General features: G+C 48.8%; 1 protein-coding gene across 4 annotated transcripts in view; it reads right to left on the bottom strand.

The window, feature by feature from the left end:
* The window catches only part of NR5A2 (nuclear receptor subfamily 5 group A member 2), an 87,538-nt gene that overhangs the window by 69,543 nt on the left and 902 nt on the right, over window positions 1-17,093 (bottom strand). The window contains exons 1-5 of one of the 4 annotated variants that reach the window (XM_042029934.1): window positions 8,521-8,539; window positions 7,909-8,046; window positions 5,385-5,503; window positions 3,997-4,138; window positions 625-1,271 (exon numbers count right to left, since the gene is read on the bottom strand). In XM_042029934.1, coding sequence (XP_041885868.1) covers window positions 625-1,271; window positions 3,997-4,138; window positions 5,385-5,503; window positions 7,909-7,990 — 990 coding nt within the window. In that variant the 5' untranslated portion in view covers window positions 7,991-8,046; window positions 8,521-8,539. Of the gene's footprint in view, window positions 1-624; window positions 1,272-3,996; window positions 4,139-5,384; window positions 5,504-7,908; window positions 8,349-8,520; window positions 8,540-17,093 lie in introns of those variants that run through there. The other 3 variants (XM_042029932.1, XM_042029936.1, XM_042029935.1) reach the window with 3 other exon arrangements.

Genomic DNA, 17,093 nt, shown 5'->3' with positions numbered 1-17,093 from the left:
CCCCATGTATCAGTAGTGATGAGAACCAAAAGGAGTCCATTAGGTATCTACTTCCTCCTTGCTTTCTGTTCCGTCCATATCCTGCTTAGGTTTCAGCCTGCACAGTTAATTAGACACACGGGAATGAATAAAACAATATCGCATTGAGAAACGGAATATTCCAAATATGGGCTTATATAAAGTGTGAATGGAGATGGACAGAAATAGCATTCCCCCATATGTTAAGTAAGGTAATGAAATAATTACATAAATGAATGTGGAATGGTGTAACAGGTGTGCTTACAGCCCTAAATACAAGCCAGACAGTGAGCGATGCTGACAGGGAAGGAGTAGAATTTATGTGAGGCCCTATGGATGTTAACAACAGTTGTGATAAATACTGAAGTACAGAAAAGATGAACTGAATACTGGATCTCTTTGCTACAGCTAATTACAGGCTCAGGTGGAAGTCAGCAGCAAGTTTCTCCTTGTAATAGTCCGCCTACTTCAAGCCAAATAAATAAGGAATGAGATGCTTGGGGGGGAGAAAACAAAACCCGTGCTTTCCTGCTTGAAGTACAAGATTGTAAGAAAAAGGTTTTTTTTCTTGACTGAATGATAATGTAATGTAAGATCGTTACCTACCTTAAGTTCTCTAAAGAAGATGCTACTCCTAGCCCACTCAACAATGGAGAAGAGCGTTTGGTCAGCCATTTTACACATAAGCCCGAATGTGTTGAGCTTCTCGTGTTTGCTTCTGTTGGCTTGCTCTTGCTGCAGATATGCCATGATTTTAGCTTGGACTTGCGGCTCATCTGGCTCACATTTCAGGAGTTCCAATATCAGATGTGGGATACTTGCTGGTGAGCTTGTTTGATAGCTATCCATGTATGAGTAGCCCATTATTGACTCTGGTGAGCTAGTGTAAGGGTCAGGGTACTCGGACTTGATAGCACGGCTTGGAAAATGGCCATAGGTTTGGTAGCCTTGCAAACTGCCATGGGGAGGCATTGTCATGCTGATCGGAGAGGTCACAAAGGGACTCCTGTCATAGTCTGTAGGAGGCAAGGCAGTATGGTTCAGAGGTAGGCCTTTAGAAGCTGAATGGATGTTCTGAATTGCAGAGGATATTGTCAGGTCAGTTGGCATTGCTTGGATCACCTGAGTCATGGCTTCCAGTTTCAGTCCATTTGCTCGGATAAGGGCTTTCTTCTGCTGCTTCAATGCCCTGTCTCTCTTGTACATTGGTCCAAACTTGTTTCGACCACCACGCATTCGGTCAGCTCGCACAGCTGTCAGGGGAGAGGAGGTCGTAAATCATTATTAACACTTGGAATCAACATTCTTTAATCAAACATGTATTAGGAAAGAGCAGAAATGTAAAAACGTAACTCTTCTTTTTTTTTTTTCCAAATTCAGAGTTGCACTTTTATTCCTAAAGAAAAGGATTTATTTTGACTTAACAAATGTCACTTTTTTCTGGTGATTTAAATGTCACATGCATATATTACTAACAAAGAAGGACTTCTCTGTACATTGATTAGGACACAGGGACAAACACAATGGATGGCTACAGGAATTTCACACCTGCTATGGGATCATGTGGAAATCTCAATGTACATTTGGGTTTATATCAAGCTACTATGTCATTAAGAAACAAGGGCTGAAGTCCACAATTTGTCTGAGACGTATCCAGCAGACCACATTGTCTCATTATAATCATTCCATTACTGCCTTCCACCGCAGCAAAACATCTGAAATGTAAATTGTGAAATGTTCAGTAGTCACAAAGGAGAATACATTTCTCTTGGCAAAAAGGGAGCATTTCCTTTTGATGATTCTGTTCAGGTTGGTGTAAAACTTTGAGATTTCTAGTAAGCTGAACAGCTCTATGGAAATGTTTAGCTGCAGTTGGAATGTGCAGAGAGAAAGCTGTCAGCTTGCTGCCTTCCACATGGAAGATAGAAGTGAAACAGAAACTATTGACACTGTTCTGGCTTATAATATCTCTGGAATTAGAAATAATTAAAACAAATCCTACTCAACAGCTGCCTTGGGAGTCATACTGGTGGTCTCTGTCACAGCAGTGTCTGTCACCATGGGATATATGTAATGGACTAGTGAGGAGCTTTCACCAAGCCCACCTTGCCCAATGGCAATTTGATTGAAAGAGGAACCTTTGACAGCCTGGTGACATGTTGAGACTGCTGAGATAGCTGGAGGTTAAGTTCTTGAGCTTTTTATCTTAGGGATTAGTAGGACATTAAAAATTTATTATGAATGCTAGATACGCATCATATTGTACCTTATTGTAAGGACTTTAACGTTTAATGATTTTTTTTGGTCCATGGTAATTTATGAAGCAGACTTTTAAGGCTATATATATCACTATCAGGGAAATACACATATAATGTCACAAGTATTTACAATTAGGAGAGCACATGTTCTCCAAATTTTCTAAACAAGGGAAAAGAAGTTGTATGGATGTGTATATAAGGAAGCTAAAGTACATTTTCTGCAGTACCTTTAAAACTCCAGGTGCTTTGCTTGAATTTGTAGGAAAAATGAGCTGCCAGTATTGCTGCTGAATGTTGACTTTAAACAAAATGCACAAAATTAATTACATCACTAGTAAATGTAATTAATTTTAAATCTCTATACACAGTATCCTCACAGGTACTTTGCAATTAAAAACTATGAGCCAAATTGGATTACCAAGTGCTTTTGTATAACTCCTACTTAAATTTAAGGTGAACTTTATGTAATCACGGAAGACAAAATTTGGTCTTGTATCGTCAGCAAGTGAGAGGAGTTAAAAGTAGGAGTAGACAAATGTATTTTATGCTTCTTCTTAATGCCAACAATGACAAAAGGATTCCACATGTCCTGTAATTGTACTATTTGAATTTAGAAGCACATGCGGTGATTCAGGATGTTTGGTGCCGTGTGTCAGTGCTAGCTCTGTCTTGTGGGCAAATACAACAGTATGGAATCAATCAAACTGCAGGAGGCTGATTTTTCTGTTTGTTTCAGTTATATCAACAGCTTTCCTTTGCCAGAGCCTGGTGTCTGAGTCTTATCCTTTCTGGTTCCCTTCATGGCTTATGGTTTTCCTCCTTGGCCTGATTTTTCCCGGTTAAGCATCTAGGGTGAATGTCATTTCAGTACAATTGTAACAAGAAGGAATTTAGGAGCTTGTCCTTGGTCAAGGGAAAATGTCATCTGCTGTGAAATCTGAATTTTAATATTTTATATATCAAAGTTAGAATGAACTATGTATGATTCACTAATTCAAGTTGATGGTATTTTTGCATTCGGTTATCTCAAAGGGCATTGTACACTTTTCATTGTTCTCTGTAGATGAGAAAGTGAAATGAAGTCAAAAAGTGTACTTCAAAATGCCTTATTCTCTTTCAGTTGCAATAGCCTTGCAGGTGTATCATCACAAAAATATAGGACACAACTTTAGAGATTATTTGGTTCCTTAATCTCAAAGGCAAGTCAGTGTGAGAAAAACCCTTATTTCATCTGTTTCTTTTGTTCTGCCTTCTTGTCAGAAGAATATATGTAAAAACCCCCAAACAACCCAACCCTAGATAAAATACAAATAAAATCAGATCTCTCTTCATACCAAATGTAATAATTATTTTTTCTAATCTGGACACTTGTTACATATTTTATGTTTGATCTAAATTAAGTCTTTTTAAAAAGATGCAAAGTTATTCAATCTACATCCATGAAGTCACAAATTAAAAGCCTGAAATATCAAACTATATACTTGTATGACAAAATGGATTATGGTTTTGACTGGTTGCTAAATGGTAGTGATCTACCATTTACTTATTAGATTTTTTTTTATAAAGCAACAAATTCACTGAGCATACAAAGTAACCTTTTATTATAATTTCAAAGCCATAAATATATAACTTGTATATAAATATAAAATACAATGCAGTAACATCTTATCCTATTATTTTATAATATAGTTGAAGATACCAGCAAGACTATGGCTCTTACCTTCCAATTTCATTCCAACACTTAGACATTTTTGAAATCGACAGTAAGGACATCGTTTTCGCTGTGTTTTGTCAATCTGGCAATTCTGATTTTCTATACATGTGTACCTTTTGTTATTCTGGACTGTTCTCTTAAAGAATCCCTGTATGACAGACACAAAAATTAGCCTGTTTTGCTTGAACGTGTGTTTCAGCATTTTATGGAAATCACTGTAATACAATTTTCAGATGTCATTTGAGCACTTACAAAGTTACATAGTTTATTTTAAATTAGTCAGCTGAGCCCAGGAGAAAGCCACCAGAATCCAGAGGAAGTTTTCTTGTGTTAGTGCTGTGTTTTATAGACTTAAATGCCAAAGCTTGGTAAGACTTTAAGAAGGCTGTAGCCTTCTGTGCTTCTAACACTGCTGGCAAAATAGTGACACTGACCGGTTCCTATCGTATCCTTTAATCATTGCAGAATTATTAAAGTCTTCCTTTTAAAGTAGTTTTACATGAAATAAGTAGGAACACTGTTGCAAAGATAAGAGAAGTACAGAGTACCTCTGGCTATTCTACATCCCAGTGGGGCATGTTGGAGGCACAGTAAGTGCTTGTCATTCACTTCTCATTGATTATTTTTTTAGTGAAAATATAGTGGGCTAAGTTAATTTTTCCATGCAACTAAATGTTTTAAATTGCATTGTTCTAGCAAAGGAGTTTCGCTTACAGTGCACTGCTTAAATAACTGTAAAAAACCTTTAAAAATTTTTACATGAAAAATCTGACCTGTCATAAATTCACCATTATTTAAACCTTATAGAAAAATAGACCAACACAGGTATGTTCACTTTTCTATATGTTAAATGGTTACTGGACTTTGTGTGTCAAGTGAGCTCTGACAGTTACAGTTTGCATGAAAAAAGTGCATGGTCATTATAATCACAGAAATTTACATTGCAATATTGAAGGATGAAAATAAAAATCTTAAGAAAGCTGCATTAGATTTTGGAAAGCTGATCTGCATTGAGGATAATCTTCCTACTTTATCCTCCAGAAAAAGAAATACTCTGAAAATATACAAATCAACTAAAACCAGTATTTAGGACAGTTAGGAGTGAAAGTTGTTCTAGAACTACATCACAACAGCAAAATACTTAAAAGCAATGACAAAACTACAATGCAAACCAGTCCAAGTTGTTTCCATTTGTGCAGATGTCTCTCTCAAAGAGACTTTTAAGTCCTAAAGCTTTTTGGTGGTTAATTATTTTATGTGAATGTATTAAGAAACATATCAGAAATTACCCAAATTATTATACATCTGGTTTATTTAATTATCCTTTTTTTTTCTGTCTATATTTGAAACATTTTTGCTGTGCATGTGTTTTTATGGAGTAATTAGTACAGAACCTTGCAGCTTTCACAGGTGAGAAGTCCATAATGGTACCCAGACACTTTGTCTCCACAGACTGGACACAGCTCTTCAAGGTCTTCATCATAAGAGTAATTCACCATTTTAAACTGAGACACTGGGGGAAAGGAGAAATAGCACATTCAATTAGAATTTACATTACTAATTCAAATATTCTGCAACTTTTCTCATCTAGAGAAAAAGCTTACTTAAACAAGGACACCACTGAAAAGAGAGAGAAAAAAGTTTTATTTTAAAAACAAATTGCATGGAGACATGCAACTTTCCATCATCAGCAAGTCTGCATGGTACTTAACAAGTGTAACAAAACACATCAGCTTCTAAGTTTTATGCTCTAAATATTTATACTTAAAGAGTGCCTTTAGCCTAGTCCTTACTTTATGGAATCACAAACTGAAAAAATTCATTTAAATCCGAAAAGGATCAGGAGCAAGCTTTAAAGAAGCAGAACGAAACTTGTATATTGTAAACTTGTATATTTCACTTGTATATTGAAAGTAATTATTTTCCCTTAAAGTTTTCTTTCAACATCAGCCCGTAAATTTTTACCTCGACTAAACCTGTATCTCACAGTGCACTTTTGCACTGCATGAAATCCAAGGTAGTTGCTCACAAAACCAGTTTAAAACGGCCTCCCCCGCGCCTCCCAAGCCCGTCGTCTCGGGGTGACCACCACCCCTGCGGGCCGGGGCGAGCGCTGCGTGCCGGCACCCCCGGCTGCCGCAGCCAGCGGGTCCGCGGCCACGGGGGAGACGCTTTTTAGCTGTCCACGTGTCGGCAGAGGGACAGCGAGCCGGGACCGCCGTGCTCGGGGGATGCGGCCAGGGTCTGCCCGGCCGGCAGACCCCGCGTCCCCGCTGCCGGGGGCTGGCGTGAAACCTGCACGCAGGGGCCGCCTGAAGTTTCCGCTGCTGGGGGAAACGCAGGGAGGAGCCGGCCGTCAAGAGGGAACGGGGGGCTAAAATATGCGGAATGAAAGCACGGAGCACGGTTACTCGAGCCGGGGTCCCCTCGCAAGGAGCCCAGTCAGCCGCTCCGATTATTCCTAAGAGGAAACTCAGCTGCTCAATCCAGGGCCGGTTTCCTTCCCCTTCCCTGCGGCTAAACCTCCGACCTGCTCGGCGAGCACCGTGGCAGCGGAGGACTCTTGAACACAGCAAGAGGCTCTGGGCATCGCCCTTGGACTGCTTAGGATGTCGCCTCTTTGTCTTTAACTCCGCGGCTGCCACAGTTCGGGGGCACCGGGGCGGTCAGACTCCGCCCGAAGCCCCCGGCCCGGCTGTCCGGCTTGCCAAGGCAAGGGGCTGCGCCCCGGCGTTCGAGGGAGCTCGGGGACACTGTCCCACCGTCACACTGCCGGCAAACGTTTCCTGAGCCACCTCGGCACGCCTGGGGATCTCCGCCTGTCAGCGGCGTGGGGCGGACACGGGGCGGCCGCAGGCGGAGGAGGAGGAGGGTCCGGCCCTCCCCTCTGCTCCCGCGGTCGCGGCTCCAGGGTCCGACGCTGCGACGAAGTTCCCCTCCCCGTAGGAAAAACCAAGTGGGAAATCAGGGCTTTTCCAAGCGCCGTGCGGTAGCACGGGAGCCTCCTCCGCGGGAGAGGAAAGGGGCGGTCGGGTCGCCCCCACTACCTCCGAGGTCCCCAGCCCACTCTGCCCCTACTTCCCAGCAGGCTCCCGAGAGGAGAGGGGATCATTTCTCAAGAGCAGCCGGGACGGGAGTTTCTGCCCCGGGAGAGTCGTGCAGGACGGGGCGGGCAGTGCCCGCATACCGGGCTGCCGGCTCCAAAGCAGGGAGCCAACCCTCGGCGGGGTCTGCGCCGGCTCCCTCGGCGCACCACTCCGGCCCCGAGCAGGGCACCGGGGATAGTCCGGTTCCGCCACCCCACATAGACATTTCCAGCGCCATCCCAGCTCGGGCATCCCTCTGCCTTCCTGGGTACCCCGCAAGGGCGCAAATCCGCCACGGACTCCGGAGCTCTCTCCTGCGAAGTTTCGCGACACCGCCGCTGCCACCTGCACGGTACCTGTGGGCGCCGCACCCGCGGGACAGAGCCCTCGGGTCCCGTTCCGGGACGGTGTGTGACACACGGGGTGCTCGCCAGAACTTTCACGCGTGCCATAAACTTCGAGGCAGTTTTGCGCGGAACGGAAATTAGACCGAGATCCCCTGGATCTGCAGCGGGGCCGGGCAGTGTCCGACGGGACGTCTGCACCTCAGGGAAGGCTCCCGCCGGCTAGATGCTTGACGGCTCCTCGGCCCCGTTTGCACCTTCTGAGCAGGGCCTTGTCGTCGGCCCTGGCGCCTCGGCCCCCCGGTGCCCGCTCGAGTCACCCTGAAAGCTGGCCCGCGAAGGCAGGGGCTCGGCGGGGCGCGGAGCGGGCGGTGACGGGGCAGCTCACGAACAACTGCCGCAAACTTTTTTGGCAGGACGAAAGGGCGCTTTGCCGAGGGAAACCCGAGCGTGCGCGGAGGGGGAGCGCCGTGCGCCTCCCCCCTTACCTTGCATGTTTTCCGGCATCTGCCCCTGTTCCCCATTCGACCGGGCGAGTCCCAGGGCCTCCGTTTCCACTTTGGGTAGCATGACAAGGCGGCTGCGGGCCGGGCTGGGGGCTCCGTGTCCGTCCGCGACACCAGCACCTGGACACGGCAGCACAGATTTAGCTGGAGCAAGGGACGCTCGTCGGCTGCTGCCTCTTCCCCCTCTTCCTGTTCTTCCCTCCCTCTGCTCCACGCCAGCCCTTGCCCAGCTGCGGCGGGAGCACCGAGCGGCCCCGGCCGCCGGGAAGCACCGCCGGGTGCCCGCGGCTAGGGGAGCCGCGGAGCGGTAGTCGGGCTGCAGGCGGCGGGCGGCGGACGAGAGAGAAGGAGGAGGAGGAGGAAGACCGGGGGTGCCGGGGAGGAAGGAGGAACCCCGGGAGCCCGCAGCAGCTCCGCCCGGGGCTCAGTACGGCGGCAGCCCGGCGCCCCGATCCATGCGGAGCAGCACAGTGCACAGGAGCACTCTGCCGCCGCTGGTGCTGCTGGACAGGGTTCCCACCCCCGTCCCCCTCCTCCCTTCCTCCCTCCTCCTCCTCCCCCTCCCTCTCCTCCTCCCCCTTTTCCCCTCGGTACAAGTGCGGAGGTGCCAAGTCGGGACCTCTAGCCCCGGGCCCGCGGGGAGGCGCTCCCGGAGCCCGGGGGGTGCAGGGAGCGAGGTCTCCGGCGAAGGGGGGCCCCGACACCGCGACTGCAGCCAATAAGGCAGAGGCGGGATGAGCAACACCCCCCGCGCACACACACACACAGAGCACACACCGTGGCCCAGTGAAGTCACCCCCTACCCGGTTCTTAAACGGGGCTGCGGTGTGAGGGTCTGGGCTGCTGCTTCCCCTCCCTTCCCCAGCGGAGCCCGACGGGCCACCAGCCTCGCCGAGCTGGGCTACGCCTGCTCTGCCTTCAGCGGCCGTGCCTCTTTGCCAGTGGGCAGCCACACTCAATCTCTCTTGGGGCCGGAGGGGCAATGCCTTCGCCCGGCCAGCGGCGGCTGCGGAGACCCCGGCCCTCGCCTTCCTTCTTGAGCGGGTGGGGTGAACAGCGGAAACCCCAGCCCTTGCGGCCACGTTGCCGCCGCCCAGCCCTGGGGTCTGATACAAGCAAGCGGGAACCGCGTTGGAGCTCGCTGTACCTATTCAGGCTTTTCGGGTGTCCCTTCTCTAAGCTTCTTGCGAAGTCGGCCAGTGTCAGCCGCATCGTTTGCACAAAAGCCAAAGCCCTGGCAGAGGCATCCCTTGAGCCCTTTTCCCCGATTCATAGTGCAGCAATCGGCACTCGTTTGCAAGTTGTCCCAAAGAACTCGTTTCTCGCAAGCGGGTGCCTCAGCGGCGAGAGCGTTGCGGGGGCTCCGGGGGAGACTGAGTGCCGACCGCCCGGCGAGCCGGGCCAGAGGTCTGCTTGCCCTCGTTGACCTTTCCGCCCCTCTCTCGCCGGGACGGTCCGGGGCGTTCCGCCCCGTTCCTAACTGCGCCGCATAGGTTTGATGGTGTGGGATGAACGATATTTGCACCTTGGAAAGCATCCGAGCCCCTCATCCAAGCGCTCTGTTGCCCGTACTCGTCTGACTCTTTAATCTGTATACAGTGCTGTATATATTAAGAGCTGAAAATGTTTGGCGATGAAAATTGCTTCCGATGGAAAGTGGGGCGCGGGTGTCTCCAGCGCGGAGTATGGCATTTCCCATCGTCTGGGAGAGAGATAGTAAAAACTGGCGGTTGTAACTTATTCAGTAGTGTTGATGATCGCAGGGTGAACCCGCGCTGGGACAAGCATTCCGCACGCAGAGAGCGGACTCGGCTGTGCTCTTAACTTTTTGCATCCAGTAGCTGGGAGACCTTTGCTAATTCAACGCAGATTCTGAGCCAACCCAAGACCCGCACCACCGGACTAGAAAAAGTCTTTTCTCCCTTCCCTGTGCAGCGTTTGATAATTAGGGGATGGATCCAACGTTCAGAGAGGCTCGGACCTCTCTGTCGCCTTCCATTCTCACCTTTCGCCATTCCCCCTCGGACAGGAGCGCGAGCGGGCGAACGATACCAACGCGTTATTTCTCAAGTTATAATTTCACAATTTAACAGGACGTCTGCGAATAAGTTTTAGGACAGCAATATGGTGAGCTGCAGGAGCGAACAGCTCGATGGCTAAGACGAGGTGGCTGAAAACCATCTAGAGAGAATGACTCCGTTTCTAGCCAGAAACAAGTTGGGCTGAGACCCTGTCTCGGCCCTTGGGAAGTTATTCCCAGGAGCATTAGTTACAAACAGTCCCTGTCAGGTGTCACCGTGTAGCATCGCCCTGCGCTGAGCCCGGGCGGTTCAACGCTGGCGGCGACAACGGAGCAGCGCCGGCTCCGCTCGCTCCCCCGGGCGCCCGCCGTGAGGGCTGCGGGTCGGGGGTCTCCGGGCCGGGGCCCTCCGGCCTTCCGAGCCTGCAGCCGGGCCGCCTGGGCCCGACGGGCGGCCAGAGCACGCCGGGGGCGGCTCGCAGAGGAGCGGCGCCTCCTCGCAGCCCTTCCCCGCAGGAGAGGAGTTGTCAGAGCACAGCCCCAGGTGCATTTACAGCAGAACATCGGGACACCTGCGGACCTGGGTCCTGCAGCCCGCTGGGGACAGCCGGTCCCCTCCCTCCCGCTCGCCGCCGGGTGGGTCACGCCGCTTGGCGACGCCCCGACGGGGCGCTCCGTGCTGCCACTCTCGTTACTGCTGCTCCGGGAGGGCAGCCGCGTTTGGGAAAAAGCCGGGAAAGGAAACGCCGCATCCGGACAGGGCAGGCGAAACCAGCTTGAGTGCTGCCGGGGTCAGGCGGGCTGCGGCCCCCACGGGCACGGCGGCCAAGTGTCCCCGCACGCTGGTGGCCCGCGCAGGGCCGGCTCTCCCTGGACAACACTCCCCCGCGGGTACGGCCCTAGCACCGCTCCCTGGGCTCTTCCCTCCTACTCGGGGGCTTAATGTCATTCTGCCTGGGAAGTGTCTGGAGTGAGCTCCAACCGTACATGGCAAAGTCACTCTGCGAGCTATTGCTGTGGATGAAAATACTTTGGAGTGGTTATTGCACGTCCACATTTCTCCGAAGTAACAGTTTAGGGCAGTACATATTATAAATGATACCTGGTCCCTTGTGGCTACATTTAATTTAACATGGAGTTCTAGCTCTCACGATTGCCTTGAGCAACCTTAATTACCCTTTCTTCTAATCTCTTCTCCATTCCTTACCAAGTTCTCCAAACTTTTTTTTTTTTTTTTTTAATGCGATTTCTCTCCTGAGTTTCCCTGCCTTGTTCTGACTTTGCCTGAAGGTCTTGATTGACGCGTGTAATTATAATTATAAAAGATGATGGCTCGGGGAGCCTCCAGCAGCCTTGATTAGTACAAGGAACAAGACCTGGAATACTTTATACTTCCCTATTTAAATGTATGTACATTTACATTAAAAAAACCCCACTCTCTAATGTTAAATAATCTGAAGCTTTTCCACCTCTTTGTTTCCAAGGTAGAGGCTTCAGTGTGATATTTCAAGGCAAGCTCCGATTGCTTACAGCTTCCAAGAGGCCACAGAACCTGAGCAAATTTCAAAGTCTTTTTCCCTAAGCAGAGACATTTCCAGCTTGGAGGGGTCTGCTCGATGAGAGACAAATAACATGCTCTCCTCGAGCTTTGTGTCGGGAGGTGTCCTCGAGAATATTTGATTTACCTTCTGTGCAAAGTAGCGAAAGTGAACGCTCGTGGGGTGGGTTGAGGGGGGAGGGGGGTAGATGTTCAAGAAAAACGTCCCAGGAGCAAATGAAATAAATAAATAAGTGGAGGACTGAAACTCTTCTGCTTGGAAGTCTAAATTCGAAACCGATCAAAAAGACTTAAAGGGAAGTATTTAAGGAGAGAAATCCGCATCCTGTCTTCCTTTCTCTCCCGCTGAACATTCCCGTTTGCCGCCAGCTCAGAGCCGCTCTGAGCCGTCACTCAGTGAAAACAGTGACTTCAGCCAGGCTCGGGGAAGAAGTCAGCACCACGCATCCTGTCCCCGGCACAGCGACGCAGCCTCGGGCACGGGCTGTCACTGCCACTGGCACGCAGTGGCGCAGCAGCGGGCACAGAGGGGCGCGGCCCCGGCAAGTTCCCCGGAGAAGGCAGTGTGCGGCAGTGCGGCAGGCACGGGATCCCTGAGCAGCTGGGAAAGTTCAGAACGCGAGTTTGCTGCTCCGCCTCACACACCTCTCACGCCCAACTTTACGAGACCGTTTACACCAGGAAAACCACGGCCAAGATAGCTCCTCTCCTCTCCTCTCCTCTCCTCTCCTCTCCTCTCCTCTCCTCTCCCTTTCATCTCATGCCTTCCCCTTGGTCCTTGTCATAATCAGATCACCCCTATAGTATGAAGGGCAGAGTACCTCGGAACCTTCCAAACCCTGTAGCCAGTCTCCTCTCATCATTTTGCTGAGGCAATATTGTATTTAGCTCCTAGGGATTCATTAAATGGAGGTTGCTAGTGCCTCCAAATCAGGCTTTAGGAAACAAACTGTCCCCTCTAGGAAAAAAAAAAAACAACAAACCAAAAACAAACAAACAACCCAGAACAAAAATCCCTAACTTACAAAATTAACCCACCCCAAACACAAAAATACACTTCCACCCACTTTTTCTTCTTCTTCTTTTTTTGTTTGTTTGTTTGTTTTGTTTTGTTTTTGATCCACTGTCAGCAAAACAGAGTGGATGCCTCAGACTGAAATACTGTTGTAGTAAAACGCACGCCACAGAGGATTACGACTGTGCCTGTTGCCTTTTTTTTATGCAGCTAATCATTCACTGTTATTTTACGGAGACGTCGTTCCGCTCTGGTCCGGCATAGAGAGCCATTTCCAAACGGTCAATTATTGACCGAGAAGCTATTTTCCAAGCCTGGCCAAGCTCCTGCTGCCCGCCGGAATGCACTGCTGCGTTATGAACACCTGGCAGCAGCGCGATGCAGAATGACAGGAGACTCCGGAGAGAGGAGTGAGCGGGGCCGAGTGAGTGGTAAAGCATCGCTCTGATTGCCTTTCTTTTATTGCTAAGTGAGTCATCAGTGAGGTGTCGTAACACTTCATCGCGTCCCGCCGCCGTCTGCCCCGTCCCGCCCGGGTCGGGGCGCAGGGCCCCGCCGTGCCCCCATGAGCATCGCCTGCTCGGGGCGCGTTCCCTCCCGCGGGCCGCCCGCACTTGTGTGGGCAGGGACGGCCGGGCAGTTCTTGCTGCGAGGCAGCTTTCCGACCGGCATTCTGCTGAACTAATGGGAAGGCGTGGAAGGGCTGAGGCATCCCCGGGCGCCCTTGGGGACGCGGTGAGCCGTGCCCAGAGCTGGCGGCAGGGCTTCCCTGGATCGATCCGATCAGCAGCGAACTGCACTCTATTCCACGCGACACTTAAAGATCCAGTTTTGCAAGCAGGCACTCTGCTAGAAATTCCACACCCACCCCCTCCCTCCGCCAAATTACATGAATTCTGTAGGGAAAACGCCTTCTAGTCCCGCACAGCCTGGACCTGTTGCCGCTCACGGTGCGACGGGGAAACGCGCTCGCTGTGATCGTTGCTGTCTGCCGCGGGGGCGGCGGCTTCCCCGCAACCGGAGGCGGGGAGGAGAATCCAGCAGCGGGGCTCCTTTCCGCGGCCGCCCGCCCGGGAGCAGAGCCGCTGCCCCGCGGCGGCTGAGGGACTCCCCGGACCATCCCGACGCTCCCTCCCGCTGCCATCCCATCGCCTCTTCCCAGCAATAATAATTACTTTTCTGATGAAGCTCTTTTTTTTTCTATCTGTGCTGCCCTTTTGGAGCCGAGTGTGGAACCTCTAGTTAAAAAGCTAGACCTTAGTCTGGAAATAGAACTCCAAATATATTTGTATATACAGCAAGGCTCCTGTCAGGGCTGAGCACTGGTCTCTGTATCATAAGAGATAATTGATTTCTATCCTGCACAGACAGGCTTAAAAATGAAATTTCTTTTGCTGAGGCAACTGACCTTGATCTGCTGGTGGGAAAAAAAGATGGTTTAGGTCTGCTTCTTCCCTCCCCCTCCCCCCATGTTTCAAAGCTTGGAAAACTTTATTTTAAAATAATTTTACAGCTGATCTTTATAATGAAAAAAGTTTAAGTTCATTCATATCTATCTGTCTCAAGATTTATCCACACATAATGTAAAATCATAAACTATGAGAAGATAAAATAGGCATAGTTTATACTGAGAAATCTTGATAAGGATTGTGTACACATGCATGTCTGTTCATTGTACATAAGAAGGTATTAATATATATTAAGGTTGCATATCTATGTAATATATGTAATGTACTCATGTAATATGTGAGTAAACTCTAGACATTAATAATGATCTGTCATGAGAAGTTTTAATGGGTTTGCCTACAAGACAGACAAGCACACAACCCCTCCTGCAGACAAGTCTTCCTTTTCACTCTATATATCTAAGACAAGTTTGAGCATGGACAAGTAGCTTGAGGCGTTTTGTCACTAGTGGAGATCTCCCTCAGAAGACCCCAGGCATCATTGTTATTTTGCCTCATGTATTTTGGTATTTAAAGCCAGACTAACAGAAAAAATTGGATGCAAATGTAAATACTGCCCCTTTTGTGGATAGCTCATTTGCAGTATAAGCACAGGGAAAATGGGAAGAAAATTGATAAAAGTAAAGAGTAACAGCAAAGTCCACTGATGTAAAAAAATAACCTATGGCATGTCTTACAGTCCTCACACAGCTCTAACTGTTCACTTCTGTGGAAGCTTTGCCTGCAGAATTGCTGGCCAAAATCCTAATCCAGACTTTTAAAGGTAGTATGTGCTGTCTTTGTTAGTCATATGAAAATGCCACTACTCCTATTACTACTAAACATAAAAACCAACTTTGCTAAACTCATGAGCCCTAATTATAGTACTGTTAACTGCCTGAGGACATACATTAAAATTAAGATGGCAGTAGGTATTCTACAAGCTGATAAATTTCACAGTTGGAAACTACAAGTAGATTATTTTTCCTCTTATATAACCATTTTTTAAAATTAATGAAACAGTTATTTCTGTTAAATAATCATAACTAATACTTATGAAAATTGCATAGTGTCCCTGATTACACTAAGACAAGAGGCTGATTACAGGAAAAATAAAACTAGTCAAGTATCTTTGTATTGCTTCAGAATCTGGTAGAAGAAAAAAATCATGGCACTTCCATAAAAACATTTATAAGTCCATATGTTGTTTGTCATCTGGAAGGTAGGATGTACTACTAAGATTTTGTGAATTCTAGCTGCCTCTTTGATCATATGACTATAAAACAAAAGCAGGTGTCAACAACCGGTAGTGCCCACTCACACTCCAGCTCCAGCCTGGTTGTGTTTGCTCTCCAAGGGAGGGATCCACTGCCATTTATATCAGTGGAGTCTGATTTGCATTCATGGGAGCTGGAAGATGCCCTCCTTGCTGGGAGGAAGCTGTGACATGTTTATAACAAAAACTAACTTATGGCCAGAGGGGTGAATGAATGCACAGGGTGCATCCTGCGAAGTTCCCTGACAAGCGCAACTCTCAGCCTTTGTGGTGGGAAGCAGCAAGTGTCCCTGGCCTGAGGGGCTGGTGGGCTGTGGGTGCAGAGGCTGTGACAGCCTCTCACAAACCCACCTGCTCTGCCGTGGTTAGAAAGGAAAAAGAGAAGGAGATGCCAGGAGGGACTGGACAAAAGCGAAAGGCTAGGGATAGGATTTACTCTTATGAGCACATGACCCTACTGCTGATTGTACTTATACCCTGGGAGGACAGCTTTAGCTTTTTCTCCTAGAGAATTACTCTCCAGTGCAAATAAAAACAGAATCTGGCTCCTTCATATTTGGTTCCCCCAGCTCCAAGCAGAGGCCCTCAGATTGGTGCTGGTTACATTTAACCCTTACAGGTACATGGTGATTAGTTTACAAGGCTGGGTTAGGTGAGCTTTTCAGGGATGCTACCATGGGTTCTGGCTGAGCAGTGTCATGCAAAGACAGAATCCTCCCCCTGACTCAGACCACACAGGATTTTGGAAAGTTTCACAAGATTTAGACCTATTTTTTTCTGGACCATGCTTTGTGAATCTGTCCTGGTATATTTGTGACACAGCACATGTATAAGTGGTATGGTGACAAGAGTCTCTACTACTCCCACCAATCTGTTTTCTCATATCCACATGATTTTGGGAACCAAGACCTGTCAGTCTTCTGGAAACCATGAAAATGGCACGTAATTGGTCTAAATATCACAGGTGAGTGTCTTATTTCCCCTTCTCCTAGGGTTGTATCCTTTCACCTTAAGAAACCTTATCTGAGTGACCACTCTTCAGATAACTGAGATGTATAATTATTTTACTATCCTGCAGGAAAGGGAACCAGAGGGTCCCTCCCTAGCAACCAGAAAGAGCAACAGTTAAACCAAGGCCTGGCAGGGAAGCTCGACTTGCCACCTTTTCCACGTATTTCAGGGGGCAGAGCTGTGCAGAGGAGCACCCCACACCTGTAGGGAATCACAGGGGCTCTGAGGGGACATCTGATTGAAACACAGTTGGGTCCAAGGTGGGAGCCCTTCCCTGGGAGAAGCAGCAGCTCCACCCAGAAGATAAAGATCATCTATGCTTGAGGTTATTTCCTGCAGCTGTTGCTGCACCCTCCATCCCCACGGTCCCAAAGCTTCCCTTGATGGCAAGGTGCCCACATCACACCCAGCATCAGGGTGAACTCCTCGCCTGCCATGTGATGACGCACTTTGGGGCAAGTGGAGGAAAGCGTGCCCTGATTCTGCATGTGGGCCAAAGATCTGTTCTTTCGTCCCTGCCAGGAACTGCTGTGCTGAGGCACAACCTTGCAAAACCCTGGTCTGTGGAACCTGCAGTGCTGCTGGGCTGGCTTGTGAAGCACCTTCTGCTCCATGAAGAAGAGGTTTCCCTCAGTAAGCCTTCTCCAGCCCTGCTTGGCCCCAGTCTCAGCCTGGGCACACTCTGACGGGATAGGGGATGCTCTTGTCCTGGCAAAGGAAAGACACCTTGCTCCAGGAGTGTGGTGAGAGACAGAATGGCCTGAGACAGGAAATGTGTGGAGAAGGGCAGGGAGGTGGTGAGGACATGCAGCCCCTGGGGCAGGGCCACAGCCACCACAGCC

This window comes from Corvus kubaryi, unplaced genomic scaffold, assembly GCF_017639235.1.
Source record: "Corvus kubaryi isolate FWS band 111438036 unplaced genomic scaffold, C.kubaryi_AGA036_p1.0 37334, whole genome shotgun sequence".
NCBI classification, from domain to species: Eukaryota; Metazoa; Chordata; class Aves; order Passeriformes; family Corvidae; genus Corvus; species Corvus kubaryi.
This window is presented reverse-complemented; position numbering and strand designations above follow the sequence as displayed.